The sequence below is a fragment of the Equus caballus genome, chromosome 2 (genome assembly GCF_041296265.1).
Source record: "Equus caballus isolate H_3958 breed thoroughbred chromosome 2, TB-T2T, whole genome shotgun sequence".
Taxonomy (NCBI): Eukaryota; Metazoa; Chordata; class Mammalia; order Perissodactyla; family Equidae; genus Equus; species Equus caballus.
The window spans coordinates 83,289,528-83,307,734 of NC_091685.1; the positions used below are offsets into that span (position 1 = coordinate 83,289,528).

At 35.8% G+C, this 18,207-nt stretch overlaps 1 protein-coding gene across 6 annotated transcripts in view; it reads left to right on the top strand.

Annotated features, from left to right (window-relative positions):
- Window positions 1-6,812, top strand: part of PDGFC (platelet derived growth factor C) — a 207,984-nt gene extending 201,172 nt beyond the window's left edge. For 4 of the 6 annotated variants that reach the window (XM_001500645.7, XM_023636395.2, XM_023636394.2 and 1 more), the window contains 2 exons: window positions 464-681; window positions 5,243-6,812. In XM_001500645.7, coding sequence (XP_001500695.1) covers window positions 464-681; window positions 5,243-5,359 — 335 coding nt within the window. In that variant the 3' untranslated portion in view covers window positions 5,360-6,812. The remainder of the gene's footprint in view (window positions 1-463; window positions 682-5,242) is intronic. The other 2 variants (XM_070257478.1, XM_070257460.1) reach the window with 1 other exon arrangement.
- Window positions 6,813-18,207: the final 11,395 nt, after the last annotated feature.

Consider the following 18,207-nt stretch of genomic DNA (forward strand, 5'->3'; position numbering starts at 1 on the left):
TCAACAAGTGTCTGTAAATTGTTCTTCATTAATTGCATGAGCTTGTAATCTTTTTAAAAATTGCATTTATTTTTTAGTCAAAGCATCCATCATTTTACATTCTATTCTTCCCGCCAATGCTCTCCTTGTTGACTTCGTTACTAAGGTTAAAAGGTGTAGCCCTCTTTTTCTCTCTGAAGTTTCCTATTAATAGCTCTCAACTGTTTTGTTGGCTCTGTTCTTAATATTGCACAATGTATCTCTTTATTGGTCACTAAGTCATAATGAAGCTTTGTTTACTATGAAAGACAAAGTCCAACTTGCGAGCTGCATAGCCCTAAAACCTAGTTAAAATAAGAAGGGATATTGTTAGGGTTATTCTTCATGCAATAGCTAGACTTCTTTATGAAAAGAGTTTAATGAAATATATCCAGGCTCAAAGCATGACCATCTCTTTTTGTTTGCTTTCTTTTGTGCCATGTAGTGGTGGATCTGAACCTTCTGAAAGAGGAGGTAAGATTATACAGCTGCACACCTCGTAACTTCTCGGTGTCCATAAGGGAAGAACTAAAGAGAACCGATACCATTTTCTGGCCAGGTTGTCTCCTGGTTAAACGCTGCGGTGGAAACTGTGCCTGTTGCCTTCACAATTGCAACGAGTGTCAGTGTGTCCCAAGCAAAGTTACTAAAAAATATCATGAGGTAGGTATATCATTTTCTTTTCAGGTTCCTTTCAGATTCTTTTTTTCGGTGTTTTGTCTCTAAGAAAATAATGAAACAATGTGTCTGAAATGGATTTTGTTTAGAAAGGAGACATAGCATTCATGGGGGGAGTAAAAGGATTTCTAAAATAGTTCATAGTTTCATTTCTTTAAATTAGAACCTTTAACTCAAAAACGCAGACGTTAAGGATTTGGAAAGCTTATCCGCTGATAGTACATCATGGATGGTCACTGAAGTTTTTCTTTCTCAAAAAAAAAAATGTGTTCTTCTGTGGAGACAAAAACATAGGTGAAATATTTCAACTTTTCAACTTTTCAACTTTTCAAAATATGAAGGGAAAATATTTTAAAGACAAACTTGGAGGTAAATTGCTTTCTATTTTGGAGAAGGATCTTTAATATTTATTTTTTCATTTGAGGCACCGTGGGCTCATGAATCCCAAGAAGACGTATTCATAATTATACCAGTCTTCTGGTATTCACAGTGCCGCCAAATGCCATGTTAAACTTTTCATGGATTCTTCACCCTTTTATCTCTTTATTCTATGGAATTAAGGAAAATATAATATTAAATGTTAGTAATTATTGTCTTTCAGAGCCTTGGGAACCTTAGAATTTATACACTCGAAATTTCTGTTGCTGCTGGAACATATCCCAGTTATATCCTATCTTCTCTCCAGCAGCCTCATGTAGCATTCATACTTCAGGAAGCAATCCCTTCTCATGATTCAACTTTAATTCTTATAAAACGTTTACATTATACCAAGCCAAAAACTGCCCTCTGACTTCATTTTAATATGACCTCGTTTCATTAGTTTTTATTTTTTCTACTAAATAAAAGAATAATACAGAATAAATATCTACTTAATAAATAAAATGACTTTTCATATGCATAAAGACATCAGTGAAACCCTTATCTGTTAGGTGACTTAAGCATGCACAGTGTCATAAACTGCATTTCATGTAACATGGTTGGTTGTCCTGTCCTTCACTGGTGTTGTATTGGCAGCTGACGAAGTCGGGAAAAAAGCACTGGATTCCAGAAGAGAAGGGATTCTGTTTATATCCTAAATCTACTATTGACTTGTTGTAGCCATCAGCAGGGGACTTAGCCTCTGTAAGATATAATCTCTCAGGTTTTTCCTAGCTATGGTATTCCATGACGGCTACTAGATTGCAGTGTTTAGAAGGTAACATCCAAAACTGGCAGTCTGTGATTAAAAAAGGACCGTATACTGCCATTATTCGTGTTCTACTTCCATTTCTACACCACATGCTTCTGAAGACCCCCCTTGGTGGCTCGAGGAGCTCCAGCCAGGCCGTGCCCAGAAGCCAGCCTTATTGCTACTCTGAACAGGGAATCTAGTCACAAAAAAAAAACTTAATAGAATAGTTCTTAGATGAAAATTAAAATGCCTAATATCTAAGCAGATACTAGAGTTCATTGGCATAATATAAAAGGATATGATGGAAATAGGAATTAAACAAGAGTGATCTTTTCCCACCTAAAATCATTCAATTTTGAACTTTCCAAAGCATGTCCTTACTAAACAAAGTGTATTTGGGGACCTGGTTTAGCCAACAAGTCTTGGGTTTATAACCACCCTTCTAAGAGCTATAAAACCCCGAGCAGTTGTATTAGCTTTTTAAAACAAGCTTATCAGATGCTAAATCAGTATCATACTTTTGGTCAGCTAAATCAGCCCTCAGGTCAAATGTATCCTTCTCCATCCTATACTTTTAAATTTCTTTTCAAATAACATTAGATTTAGGGTTATCCAGAAAGTTGCCACAGCGTGTGCAATATCTGTTTTAAAGTCTCAGATAAAAGTCTTGGATGGGGAAAGGCTATGGGCAGTATTTATAGACTCACTGGCCTTCTCCCAGAATGACATTAATCTATTATTCACCAATCTTTGGGTGGGATTGGTAATATACACATTATATATACACACATACAACTTTGGATGTTTAATTATATGACCATCTACTACGTTTCCCACAAATATCTCTAAAGTATATGTGTGTAGAAATATAATTATACGGTTACCTGTTCCACATTTCTCACAAATATCTCCAGTAAAAATCATGTCTTAATTCTTTAAAATGCTTTATGGGAATCATTAATTTTTCTGTGATGGTCTTTCTGTTAACAATCAAATTACTCTATGAAAAAAGGATTATTTGGTGTAATTGATAATTTCTGAGGCTTAAATTTTTCTCAGTCCTACATTTTGGAAAAAAGTTCTGAGTTTAGTACTACTCCTAAGTAAATGAAGTTGTTTTTTAAATGTAACTTAAAATCATTGTAAGATCATTAAGTCATTGAATACTATTAATCTGGATCTAGAGACTTAACTCTTTTTAAAGTGAAGCCCATCTGGGGCTTTAATTCTTTTTGATGACCATTGTCCCCATTTTCAGTCTGAAGATTGTTCCACTCGTGGAGAAAGCAGAAACAAAGATAAGGCTTAGAAATTCTAATTTTTCTCTCCATCTATCTCGATTATATGTTTCCCTAAATATTAAGTTGTATTATAGTCATTGTGTTACTATAAATAAAACTGAATTATTCCCTCTTTTGGATTTTTTTAGCACTTTCATTGAGTTTTGTTCAACCTTTGTGAGTGGGGAGGCTCTTTATTTGGTGAGTGCATCTCAAGCACCGCTAAAGGAAGGAAGGTTTGTAGGCTTGTCGACTGGCATGACTGACTGTTAGGGCTGCATATGGTGGCCTCTGTAACCTTTACCTTCATAGGAATTTTTTTTCCTTGCCAACTGGGAAAATGTATACAATTAGAGATAAGAATTAAAGACATTGGCTCTGCCAATATTGTAATTTTTCTATCCACCAAACCTCATTCCAGAAACTATTTGTAACGAGTGTGATAATAAGATACAGCACCAGTGTCGTGAGAGTAGTTTTGATACCACCTTATGTTGTCCGAAAACAGTGTCAGTACTAACACATAAAACAATATTCAGTAGTCATTAGGTTAAGTTTCACATTAAAACAACACAGTCTTAGTAATTTTTATTCTTAGTTGTGAAATGTAATAGATAGAAAATCTACTTTAAAAGTTTACTATTGTTCACAGTTATTACAAACTCGACAGTTTCTCTCTCTAGGAAGAAAGTTACGAAATAAATAGAATGTATGACTAGTAATATTCTGAGTCTCTTGTAAAATTATCTATCATTCTAACTTTTAATAATTCATATTTGGCCAAAGTACATATACTGGCTCTGTCACTTATTCTCTCTAAGCTTCTGTTCACTCATGTGTAAAATAAGGGTAATAATTGTAAATTAAGTCATAGAATTCTTGTGAGTTAAAGTATGTAAAAACATTATTATAGTGCCTGGCACCCAGTAAGCATTCAAAAAATGTTAGCTAATTAACCTTTGATATGATCACATAGTCTAAGTGAGGTATACATTCTCTATTTTTCTTTTTTAAATCTAAGTAGAACAGTTGTAAGACGACTTGTGCCTTTTTTGGATTAATGAAAATCTCCAGAACAGTATCTTTTAGAAGATCAGTATCTTTTAGAACTCTGTGAAGTTATCTGTGTCATACACAGAGAGAAGAGAAACTAGACAACTTCCTATGATTATGTGCTCTGGCCTTTGTTCATAATTCAAAAAAACAATTCCTGAAACTTTATCACTTCTATTATAAGAAATAAAATGTAATACACATTGAATAGGTAGTTCTCATCAAATACTGTAGACAATCTTTTATGGAATACATGGCTATGTCCTTTTGTCACAGTGTCAAAAGAAAATATGTTTAGTATTTAGTAGTATCAGCGTCTATTTTATTACATTTTTGGTTAAAAACTCAACAATCCAAACTGCAGCTAGCTTCATTTAATAGAGGCATGATTGTTATTATTGCCAAACCTCCGTGTACTGCACGGTAGGATCCAGCTGCAGAAAGTGAGCTGTGACAGAGGCTGCTGTCTAGAAAGTACATCTAATCCGTCTCATCCAGTTTATAGAGGACCTGAAGTGTGGCCAAGGAAATTAATGAGTGGCATAACTGAGCAAACTCAGCTGTAGAGGGATCATGTTTCTTGTCACAGTATTGCAGTCCTTGCATGTATTGCTTCTAGTATAAATATTTGTTAAATGTGGGAATAAATGAATGAGTGAAAGAAAGCAACAAACAGAAAAATCAGTTGTGCAGCGGTGGTTCCAGAATACTTAATCAAGGTGAAATTCTCTGTTGTATCATTAGATGAGCAAAATAAAGAGTATATAGTGAGTCTTTTCAATTTAATGACTTTTCTTTATTCTGAGGCAGCATCCTTCCAATTCGTTGGTGATAAAATGTCCTTTCTTTCATGAAATGATGATCGTTTATGATTTTTTTGAGGAGTGGGGGAATGTGTTCACACTGCCTTCACTAGGAAGAAATTAAAATTTGTACGTCTCCGTTGGGCCCCAGGATTCTTTTCGGAAATTTCCTTGTCCATGAAATCAAAAGTTACAGACATTGGTTGATTTTAAAGGTGGCTTCCCTTGTTCCCTTTCAGGTCCTTCAGTTGAGACCAAAGAATGGTGTCAGGGGATTGCATAAATCTCTCACGGATGTGGCCCTGGAGCACCATGAGGAGTGTGACTGTGTATGCAGAGGGAACTCTGGAGGATAACCGCTTCGCCATCTCCCAGAGCAGTACAGCTCCGTGGTTGATTCTGTTGTAGAACTTACGCATTATCTTCATCCATAATCTCAGTTGTTTGCTTCAGGGACCTTTCATCTTCAGGATTTACAGTGTGTTCTAAGAGGAGACACCAAACGGAATTAGGAGTTGTGCAACAGCTCTTTTGAGAGGAGGCCCACATGACAGGAGAAAAGTCTTCAGTCGTGGAAACAAATTAAATGTTGTAGATCACTAGCTAGTTAGAGAGTTACCATGCGCTTCCTCAGCTAGCTGTGTTCCGTATTTCAATTGTCATGATACGACTTAGGTTAATGTCAGTACGGGAAAAACTGTGCAGATGAGCACCTGATTCTGTTGCCTTGCTTAACTCTAAAGCTCCATGTTCTGGGCCTAAAATCACAGAAATCTGGAATTTCTTCCCTATATTCACATATATAAACCAGAGTGTTCTATGTTCTACAAACTTGGTTTTTAAAAAGGACCTATGTTGCTATGAATTAAACTTGTGTCATGCTGATAGGAAAGACTGGATTTTCCATATTTCTTGTTAAAATTTCTGCCATTTAGAAGAAGAGAACTACATTTATGGTTTGGAAGAGACAAACCTGAAAAGAAGAGTGGCCTTACCTTCACTTTATCTATAAGTTGGTTTATTTGTTTTATTGTGTACATTTTTATATTCTCCTTTTGACATTATAACTGTTTGCTTTTCTAATCTTGTTAAATATATCTATTTTTACCAAAGGTATTTAATATTCTTTTTTATGACAACCTAGATCAACTATTTTTAGCTTGGTAAATTTTTCTAAACAGAATTGTTATAGCCAGAGGAACAAAGATGATATAAAATATTGTTGCTCTGACAAAAATACATGTATTTCATTCTCGTATGGTGCTAGAGCTTAGATGAATCTGCATTTTAAAATAATGAGGCAGGAGATCAATAGAATTTGGTAAGTTGCAAAGACTTTTTGAAAATAAATTATCATATCTTCCACTCCTGTTGTTGGAGATGCAAATTAAAAGTCACATGTGAAAGTAGGCATTCAGATCAGTCATTACTAACCCCTAATCCTTATTTTGGGAAATGTGAGCCTAGCTCAGAAGAACATAAAGCACCTTCAAAAAAAGAGACTTGACAGCTTCCTGACAAAGTGTGCTTTGCTGTCCTGTAGGAACACATCCTATTTATTGTGATGTTCTGGTTTTATTATCTTTGAACTCTGTTCCATACACTTGTATAAATACATGGATATTTTTATGTACAGAAGTATATCCTTTAACCAGTTCACTTATTGTACTCTTTGGCAATTGAAAAGAAAATCAGTAAAATACTTTGCTTGTAAAATGCTTAATATTGTGCCTAGGATATGTGGTGACTATTTGAATTAAAAATGTATTGAATCACCAAATAAAAGAATGCGGCTATTTTGGGGAGAAACTGAGTGTGCGTGTGCAAGAATTGTCTTTTGAACTCCAAGAAAATGAAAGCAATAAAATGTCGTGTTGCCATGATTTTCATTATGCAAAAGCCAGTGACATTCAAAAGACAGGTAGAAAGCTAACATTTCTGTTGAGGCCTCTCTGCCTCTTGTCTCCAGTGCTTTTGAGCAGTTATTTTCTTTTTCCCGCTGGTCTTGATACTGACTTCTGGTAAATTAAATTGCAAATGACTTGAAAGTTGTATGTCATTTATGAAATGCTTAATGATAGCTAATATGGTAGCATGAAATTGGGGGAAAAAACTCACTTTCCAATCATGTCTTCAGTTCCAATGGCGAATGCTAAATGGGGTGAGCGTAAATTGATTTGGCATGTGGATTCATGTATTTTACGTATAACACTTCAAGATGTGGATCCACAGTTTCAGATGTAGATTTCTATACCGGGCTGGTATCTTCAGCACCCTAGTCCCTGCCTTTCAACTTGCCAGAGACATCAAGGGCCCAGAGCCACACTGTCTTCAAGCTCATCTTCTAGGCAATACCCCTTTTGGATACTTTCCTGTCAGTCCTACCCTGCCCCCAGCCACATGAAGAACAAATAAATAAAATGAACATACATGTTCTGTCTTACTGACTTAACGTTTTCATCGTTTTGTCCCTGCCCTGTAGAGGCCTACTAGGTATATGGCTTCACTGTGCTCCTCTCAAAATGCTATGCACTGTCTTCCTCTTGGCAATTTACAACTCATTAGGAAAAACTCTACTAAATCTTACAGTAAATGACCTGTGTAACTGTGTTCAATCCAGTGTTTCCAACCTTTGAATGGAATACCTTCTTTCCTTTTTTATTTTTTTAATATTTATTTTTTGTTTACTTATAAAATGTGGAAAGCCGAAAGAAATCACTCTATAAAGACAGCACTCCCACATGCTGTTGCCAGTCCATGAGTGGAAAGGGTGTGAGGCTTGTCTGCTTTATACTTTCCCACTCATACATCTTCCTGTGCATTTTACTAAAAAAAAAAATCAATCCATTAATGGCACATGTGACCATAATTTCTCAGAATTCCAGAAAGTATTGACTGTATTGACCACAAACTGTTTTGTATGTGTTATCTGTGATGTGTGCCTTTGTCCCAAGAGATGGACTGTTTTGCCTGTGATTTTTATTAAAATAAAAGCTCAAGACTTAATTGGCATGAGGCAGGCTTTCATGGCTACATTTTTCATTTCTACATCTCTTTTCTACATTCCCTCCTTAACTCATAATTCTTCTATACACCTTGAAAAGGTACAAGTAACAAAGTGATGAGAATCTACACCGTGAAACATCTTGGCATGATTTAGTTCTCCTCAAGGCATCATTCATCCAGATGTGTTTACTTATGCTTGTGGCTGGGTTTCAGGAAAGGCAGAAAATACAAGTTTTCCTTAATATGACTCAATATAATATAATACACTTAATATTATGTAAGACTCTTATCACCGAAAGGATCCTGATATTTTAATCTATTTTATTTGCATGTTCTAAATGCATTTAAAAATTATAAATATCACTTTCTTTTACATTTATAGGAAGGACTAGGAAAATTGAAAATGGAATAGATCACTTGCTTTACATCCTGTTTTTCCTTCATGCTTCATATGTAATCAATCAGCACGTCCCATTAACTTTGCCTCTTCCATCTCTTGCATTTGTGTCTCCCTCTCCATTTCTGTAGCTGCTGCTCTAATTTAGACCCCCATGTGTCACTCCTGTTATGCTGCAACACGCTCCTTTTCCAGTCTTCCTGCCTCTAGTCCCATTGCTCTCTGATGCATCCTCCGCATCACTAACAGAAGGGTCCTTGGAACAAATCTGATTATGTCATTTAGGTGGAAATTATACAATGAAACTCCACAAGATTAAATTTTAACTCTTTGCATGGCATGCAAAATCCTTTATAATCTCATTGTTTCTGCTCATTTTGCACCATCAAGCCTATGGTACAGCTCTGGTGAATATTTGTAGTTTCCAAAAAACACCAGTATTCCCCCACATCTCTGTACTGGCTCAGGCTGTGTGCTGTTTGGAGCACCATGCCTATTCTTACCTATCTCAGGAACTGCCTTTCAAGTCTCGGCTCAAATGCCACGCCTCAGTGAAGCTTTTCTTCCTTAATTCCCGCCAGCTCCCTGAGGTACCATTTCTCTTATATGCCCAGGACTATTTCAATTATAAATACTGTCATATTGTACTATAATTACCTGCCCCCTTTTTCATTTCTCATTAGACTCCTAATCTACAAAGGAATAGAGATTTTTGAAAAAAATACAGCACTGAATATGACAGCAGGAACCCTGGAGTTCCTAAATATCTCTGAAGTTCAACCACCTACTCTGTATAATGAAAGAGTTAGTAGATGGGAGCTGCGTACTTTTTAGTTCTAATCAGTGCAGCCTGCTGGTAATGTTGGGGCCCCTGCCAACATGACTGCAACATGCAGCAAAAATGTCTGCTACTTGTGATGTGAAATAATACAGTTATTTCCATCTTAAACAATGCTTTGAAACTGTATGTTGGATCTTCGAGTCAATGAGCTTCCTGCCAATCCTATCTCAGATATCATTTCTTTTCCAGGTTAAGGAGATTTACTATTCATTTATGTATTATTCATATTTTGGATACTTATTTTATCACATGATTAAATTTTTTGAGTCAGAATTTAAAAGTCTTTAAAAAGGGAACCTGTAGCCATATCAGTAACTGATGATTCATAATCTCCCCATCATTACCTCTTTTGATTCATTTTGCATGATAAAGCCTAATATACAGTTCTAGTGAATGCTCATAGTTTCCTGAAAACGCCACTATTCCTGTACATCCGTGTGCCAGCACATGCTGGTGTTTTCTTCATGGAGCACTGTTCCTGCACTTATCTATTTCAATAATTTCCTCTTGTGTCAATTATATCCTATTGTACTCCGTCTCAGAAAGTATTTGCATAATCCAATTTCTTTCAAAACCGGTAAGCCATTATAGTAAATCAGTATATCTATACAAAATTTCAGGAAGAGCTTTAGTATTTTGGTAGCAAGTATATCTTCTAAGATTAATAACTTTATCATTTTTTAAAATTATATATGCAAGCCTAGCTGGCTTGCTTTTTTTTTTTGCAGAAATTGGAAAACTGGTCCTAAAATTCATATGGTAATGAAAGTAACACAAAATAGCCAAAAAATCTTGAAAAATGAATTACAAAGTTGGAGGAGCCACACTTCCCGATTTCAAAACTTACTACAAAGCTAGAAAAAATAGTGTGGTAAAGTTAATAATTTTAGTCATGCAGAGCATTAGAATGGAATTGAGAATCCAGAAATAAACACTCACATTTATGGTCAATATGACTTTGACAAGAGTGCTTAAACAATTCAGTGCTCAAAGAGTATTCTTTTTGACAAATGGGCTGGGACAACTGGATATCCCAATACAAAAGAATACTTTTGGACCCTTACCTCACACCATATACAACAATTAACTAGAAATGAATTGGAGATCTAAATGTAAGTGAGAAAAATATGAAACTCTTAGAAAGACACATAGGAGGAAATTCTAATGACCTTACATTAGACAGTCATGTCTCATATATGACACTAAAAGCACAAACAACAAAATAAAAAATAAACTGTATATTATCTAAATTAAAACCTTTATGTTTCAAAGGATACCATAAATAAAATGAAAAGATAACCACATAATGAGAGAAAATATATGCAATTCACATATCTGATTAAAGTCTTGCATCTAGAATATATAAAGAACTCTTACAACTCAACAATAAAAAGATAACTCAATTGAAAATGAGCAAAGGGCTTGAATACACATTTCTCAAAAAAAAAAAAAAAAGGATATACAAATGGCCAAGAAGCACATAAAAAGATAGCCAACATCATTACTTCTTAGGGAAATGCAAATTAAAATCACAATGAGATATAAGCTTACACTCGCTAAAATGGCTAGAATCGAAAAGACAGACAATAACAAGTGTTGTGGGGAAATTGGAACCATTATACATTATTGATGAGATTGTAAAATGTTGTGTGGCCACTTTGGAAAACAGTTATGCAGTTCTTCAAAATGTTAAATATGGAATTAACATATGCATCAGTAATTCCACTCTTAGCTATATATTCAAGAGAATTGAAAACCTTGTACACAAAAGTTTGTAGTAACATTTTTCATAATAGTCAAAAAATAGAAACCACACAAAAGTCCATCAACTAATAAATGGGTAAACAAAATATGGTATATCCATATAATGGTGTATTATCAGTCAGTAAAAAGGAATGAAGTACTGATACTTGCTACAGCATGGATGAACCTTGAAAACATTGTCCTGGGAGAAGAAGCCATTCACAAAAGGCCATACAATGTATAATTCCATTTACATGAAATGTTCAGGATAGACAAATCCATAGAGAAAGAAAGTAGTTTAGTGTTTGCCAGGGGCTGGGGAAAGGGGATAAATAGGCAGTGACTACTAATGGGTACAAGTTTTCTTTTTGGTGTGATGAAAGTATTCTGAAATTAGATAGTGATGACAGTTGTGTGAATATACTAAAAACCAATGAATTATTCACTTCAAAAGGATGAATTTTTTGACTTTTGGATTATTTCCCAATAAAGACATTTTTAAAAAATTATATGTGCATGTACTGCAGAATTTAAGAAATAAAGCCCCTCCCTCCAAAAAACATCAAGAAATAAAGAAAATCATCTAAAACTCTTATCACCCTATGTACATCATTTCTGTCTGCTCTTTATGCAATACATACGTGGATAAATCAATGGAGGGTCTGATGGAATTATCAGTCTCAGTTCTGTCTCCTGTGGTAGCATTCCATATCTACACCTTTGCCGTGGCTTAGCCGTGGTTGGAGTATATTTTCCCACTTGAATTGATCCTTAGTATATGTCTTGCTCTAACCAACAGGATAAAAGTGCCTGGAGCAGGTGCTAAGGCTTCAATTGATCTTACACAGATCTGACTCCTGCCATCGCAATGAGAAGAATATGCTCCAGAGATCTCACTGGTCCCAGAACACACCTGGCGCATATTCAAGCCCGATCGATGTCATGGAGTCAACCCATGTCCCGGCAACCCACAGAGACTTGGATGAGAAATGAATGATTCTCATTATAAGCTGCTATGATTTTGATGGTGTTTGTTATGCTGCGTTATTTGGCAATGGTTGACTAATAGGTACTACCTCATTTAAAATGAGATCATATCATTCATGGTGTTTTTTAGTGAAACTTTCATATATTGAAACTTATGGACCAAAAATTGAAATGGAACAGAAAAAAAAATGTACTTTGGAGAGCATTTCATCAACACAAAACGTAACTTTTTTAAACAATGCCACTAAAGCTGTGAAACAAATGTTATTGAAAACATTATAGGCCTGGAATAAAGGCGCTTGCTCTTGTTTCAATCGGTATATATTGGTGTGCTGTTAAGAAGAGGAAATAAGCTAACAATTTAGCCCACCTCTTCAGCAACCATCCTTATTCTGGTTAGTTATTTATGTTTTAATATACATTTAACTAATACAAAAACATTAAAAACACTTTATATTTTAATGAACTTCTATAATGTGAAATATTTTGGGAAATTTCCTTGTGTTCTTTAGATTATTTTTCTTTCCAGACATTGTTGTCTCTCTCCCTCTCTCTTCCTCTCTCCTCTCCTCCCTTCCTTCCTTTCTTCCTTCCTCTTCCTTTTTATTAACATAAGGTTATTTGCGTAATTTCCATTCCTTAACATTTTTTTCTGATCATTTGCATAATTCATAGTTTGTGTCCAGACTACTGTTGACTCTAATGTGAGAAAGGTGAATTCTTAATTCCATTTTTACTTTTCTAAAACTTGTTTGTCAAATGGAACTATCGTTTGAGGAATAGATATTATATTCTATTTAATTTTCTTTCGGAGGAAGGAAGTCAAAAGTTCTTGGAGAAATGTGCGACCTTTGAGGAAAGAATTCTGCTCAGCTCTCTCTCAGAATATCTTTCACAGGGATTCACTGTGGTGGAAACTGCATCCATTCTTCACTGAGTGAGGAAAGGGCACAGATAAAATAGGTTTCACATCTTATTTATAAGTCAGTGTGAAGACCTTGAGGCTACACTTTCATGTGAGGGCATCAGTCCCCACTTTCCATTTCCGTGTTTCATCTGAACCTCCCCAGAAACCATTTTCCTTTGCCCTTCTATTCACAATAGAGAAAAGATAATGCTACACTCTTGGACTGCTTCTCTTCAAAGTCAGCCGTATTAGTGAGGATGCTTAGAATTTTATTTCAGCGCTATAGCTGGAGAGGTTGGAATTATCCTAAGCCTCACCATAAGCTACTCTTTCATTCCTAAACTCTCATCCTATGATGTTTACAGCATGAAGTATGTCCCTTTCCTTGAAATCTAGTAGTGTATTTTTTAGAATTTTATTTCTGTGATCCAACTCCCCTTCACTATTATCTTGGTGTTAGAAAATATTTTAATATAAAAAATTATTATGATTCTAACAGTTTAGTTTTTACTTAAATATTTATTTTTTGCTACTGAAATAAGCTATTTCCATTTTCATACTTATAAACTAAATGTTATATGAACCTATAAAAGCTGTTGTAGTCTGTCTTTAAATCTTGTTACAGGTTTAATTTTAAAAATTATTAATGCTACTCAGCAATAGGTAAGTTCTGGAGAGAAAACTGAGAGTGCACCCTATTTTCATATGTTGTGAGATAAGGTGTTCCACAGCACTCAGGTAGAAAAAATATAATAATTTTCTAAGCTAAATTTAAAATAGTTCTGTACAAGTGTTTTTCATCTGTTTAGGAAAACATTAAATTACTATAAATTTTTTAGTAGTCTTAAATCAATTTAATAAGTAAATATTTTACCAAGAGGTACAAAATTTAACTCTGTTGAAAGAGCTTAAGTATTACTCCCTTAAGTGACACCTACTGTATAAGTCAAATTCATGACAACCCACTAAACACTATTTGAGTTTCCTGTTAAGCAAAAGAGATCCTAGGAAGGAAAAATTATCAATTTTAAAACAGTTATTCAAAGAAGTACCTGCTGGGCTTACAGATAGGCAACCAGGTTCAATGACATCCCCAGACAGAGATGTATATAAAATACCTTTTGTATGAACTAACCTAGTTTCACACAAAGCTAAAATACCTATGTATTTAATAATAATAAGCAATAGAAAAACTTTGAGAAGCAATCCCCTCCAAAATCTGGAAAATTAGATGTATTCCCATTGTTCCATATTTAACTTGAACAAGGAATAAAATTAATATCGCCAAATCCAGATGCTTTTTTTTAAGATAGTACTTATGTAGTGCTTATCTTCCAAATTTCCAGACTGTCAATCTTAATTTCAATTGAGTATTCACAGATCGCAAACTACATGTCATATGTATCAGGAAAGAAATCTATTACAAAGAGAGTAGGAATTACATGAATAATTCATTGACTAAAGTTCAATTTGCTTTGTCTTCAGCCCGAAAGCGGTGATCTGTAAACATGATTTGCCAGCATTTGAACAGAAGTATAAGGGAGGGAACAGAATGTGCTTCCTTCAGCTTCGCTCCTCGAAACCATAGAGCCAGAGGGGCTCCTGTGCTGTACCACTGTGAGAAGAAACTGACCTTAAGCCAAAAGGATAAAATGAAGAGCCTTCTATGGACCAATTCTATGTTGAATATCTTCAGAAGTCTTCTGGAAGACACAATAATTCACCCAACGACTTTTGTTATCATAATGTATTTTGATAGCTTAATAGGAATGATTTGCTAAATCAAAATCTTACTGTATTACATAAGGCTGATCTGTTTTGACAATATATTGTGTCATCGTGGTGGAATAAAGGCATACAAATTGTTGTTAACAAGACGTAAGTCTTGTTGCAGTCTAAACTGGCATGGTAATAAATCATAATGATTTGTTTTTAAACTGCCTTTTATCCAAAGATACTTAAATACTTTGTAATGATTACTTTTGTGGAAGGTTTTTCATCTTAATTTTTGCAGCTGGAGATTGAGTCAGGAAGTGAGAATGTGATATGACTGAATAATTGCTCCACATCACATGCGGACATGTAAAAACATTTGAAAAAAACTATGAGGTTCATATTTGGTTTCTATTCATGGGAGAAAGCAAACTCGTTCACATGCACATGCTTCTGCTTTTAAAATTAGTCTATGAATAAACAAAGCCTGTGCTCTTCTTTCTATAAAGCAAGCTTCGTTTTTAGTCTTGAATTGCATCAAAGATGTTTCCCTGTATCTATTTAGGAAAACCCAGACCGTGGGTGCCCAGACAAATCCTGGAATCAAAACAGGTCATGAAACCCCATATCCTCTACCCTCAGACTATTGCTACTGCCATTAGGCATGATGAGGGATGCATAAACTCATTTGTCACTCATGTGTCAACTCATCACCCTGCACTTACAGCTGATCAACTTTTGCTTCAAAGACACTGAAATACTTTGACAAGGAATGGCTTGAATCTTTCAACCAAGCCCTCTTCTCCTCAAGTCCCACAGTCATCCCACAGAAGTAAATTCATCAATAATCTCAATAACTAGCCTAAGATCTCACATCAGGTAATTGCTCAATGAATTTTGAATAAGTAAATGTAAAAATCAATATCCAAATTACTTTTCTAAACCTCTCATGGTTTCAGTTGCTCAATGAGATGACTTGCAACCATTTAATCATGTGTAATGCATGGTTAAGTACCTGGTTAGTGGCCTGATATCATAGATGTATATTCCTGATATTTCTCAGAAATCCACCCCCTGCCCCCAAAAAACACTAAATTTCTTTTTTGTTTGTTTGACAAGTTGACCATAAAATTGGCTCCTAGACTTGAGTTGTATGTATTTGCTCTAGTTTAGGAATGTAAAAGATAACTTTTTGGAGTTAAAAATGGCCTTTGAGGTCATCAAGTCTTCAACATAATAACCAGTTTTACAACTGGTTTTATAACCTGAGTGTTACATATAAACTTCTACTTCTTTTCTTCATCTGTTAGATGAGTGCATAGGTTAAACTAGATGATCTCTAGGTTTCTTCTAGCATTTACATTGAAAGCTTAGCTTGAAAACATTCGCAGAGAGGAAAGATGCTATTTATTGGATCAGGATTCTGCTGGATGGTTCCAAAAAAATGTTTCCCCGTAACTTTCATTCTTCAGTCTGTGTTCTGACCTTTGTAACAATGAAGACTATCTCCTTCAAATATTGGAAGACAAATTACAAGTTCCTCCTATGTATTGCCTTCTGCAAATAAAGCTTACCAGCACTCATACCAAGCTTTAAATGTGAAGGCTTGATTATTGTGGTCTGTGTGTTGACCGCTTGTCTTAAAGTTGGATCACAAATTACAACGAGTACTGAGACTAGCCCCTCTTTTGATTCAGATATGGTGTTCCTGTTAAAGCGGCCTATGTTTGCATTAGCTGGTCTAGCACCTTGTAATAGAAGTGGGGTTCACACACTAGCAATATCAGCATCACCAGGAGTTTGTTAGAAATGCAAATTTTGGGGCCCCACCAGAAACCTGCTGAATTGGACTCTGTATTTTTAACAAGCCCCACCATGATTCATATCCACGTTAAAGTTTGAGAAGCACTGATATAATAGAGTTATCCAGGTGTTAGTGTACATTGAGTTTATGGTCAACTACAACTACTAGCTACTTTGCAAGTCAGGACTCTGAAACTCTAGGCTGATGCAACTGAGTCCTGAAAAAGAAACGTAGGATATTATACGGCATTGCTGTCAGTAAATATATGTGATACTACTAACCACCCTCTTTCCTGAAATTCTTTCTTGTTTCCCAGTATTCCCCTTTATTCTTGATTCTCTTCCATGATCTGAGTATTGCGTTTCAGTCTCCTGTGCTGATTACTGCATATCCACTCTTGGTTCTCCATATGCATTTCCTGACTCAACTCCTGCACTTGCATGACTTCAGCTACCACCCCATGCTGGTCATTTTTCACTCCGTATCTCTCACTCCCGTATTTACCCACTCCCTCTTCTCACGTCTCCTTCTCTTGTTTCTGTTAGGAAGCATCCTAAACACCTCCCTCTCCGACCCCGTAGTGCATCTTATTAATCACCCAGCACAGTCAGTTTCATTGTTGAATCAGCCTTTTCTGTATCCACTTCCACTGCTTCAGCCTCAACTACCATTGTCTTTCAAGCTTTACTATCAATTTCTTAATTGACCTTTCCTCTTGCCCATTATTATTTTCTCAGTATTACCTCTGCTCCTTCTCCAGCCCCCCATCCCACCAAACACACAAAGGGCTTTTAGTTCTGCAACGATGCATCTAAACACAGATCCTTCCCTTCCTCAGAAATCTCCAATGCCGCATATGCAATAAAGTTCACCCAGCTTTATGGCGATCCTAACCTCAACACTCTATTGAACCCACTCTTTCAGTTGCTTCTTCCACCATGCTTAGCCTCAGCTCAGGACCTTCATAAGTGCCATTTAGTCTGACTTAAATGCCTTTCCCCTTTTCTTTTATCGCAAAAATCTATTCATCATTCCAGACCTAGCTCAAATGTCACTTCTCCTGTAATGCCTTCATAGATTTTTAATGCTTCTATTAAGTGTATGCTTCATGCATTGCCTCATACAACAGTTAGGTTGTGTTGTTTGCTGGGATTTTGAAGTCACGTCTCAGTTCTGGCACTAACTGCATAAGCTTTGGCCATTAATCAATGGTTTTGATTTCCCACTCTGATCATGTGTAATGCAGAGATCAGAGGACCACTACTACTGAGAATTAGATTACGTAAGATGTTACGGGAAATGGCTGGTACACAATAGGTGTCAGGTAATCATTTGTGCCTTATAGGCACCTGCGACTGTTACGTTTGACCTATCCTCCCCTTAGCAGATTGTGGCCAACCTCAAGGAGGCACTGGTCTTCCTTGATGAACAGTCCTCCCTGGGCATCCGCAGGGGATTGGTTCCGGGCCCCTCATGGATTCCAAATTCCATGGATGCTCAAGTCCCTTATATAAAATGGCATAATATTTGCATATAACCTTTGCACATCCTCATGTATACTTTAAATCATCTCTAGATTACTAATAATACCTAATACAATGTAAATACTATGTAAATAGTTATCGTACTGTATTGTTTAGGAATAATGACAATAAAAAAGTCTGTGCATGTTCAGTACAGATGCAACTATCATAGACCTCTCGATCCATGGTTGGTTGAATTTGTGGATGCAGAACCTGTGGATATGGTGGGCTGACTGTATAACGTTTGCAGCTAATACTGAGCCTACCATAGAACAGGCACTCA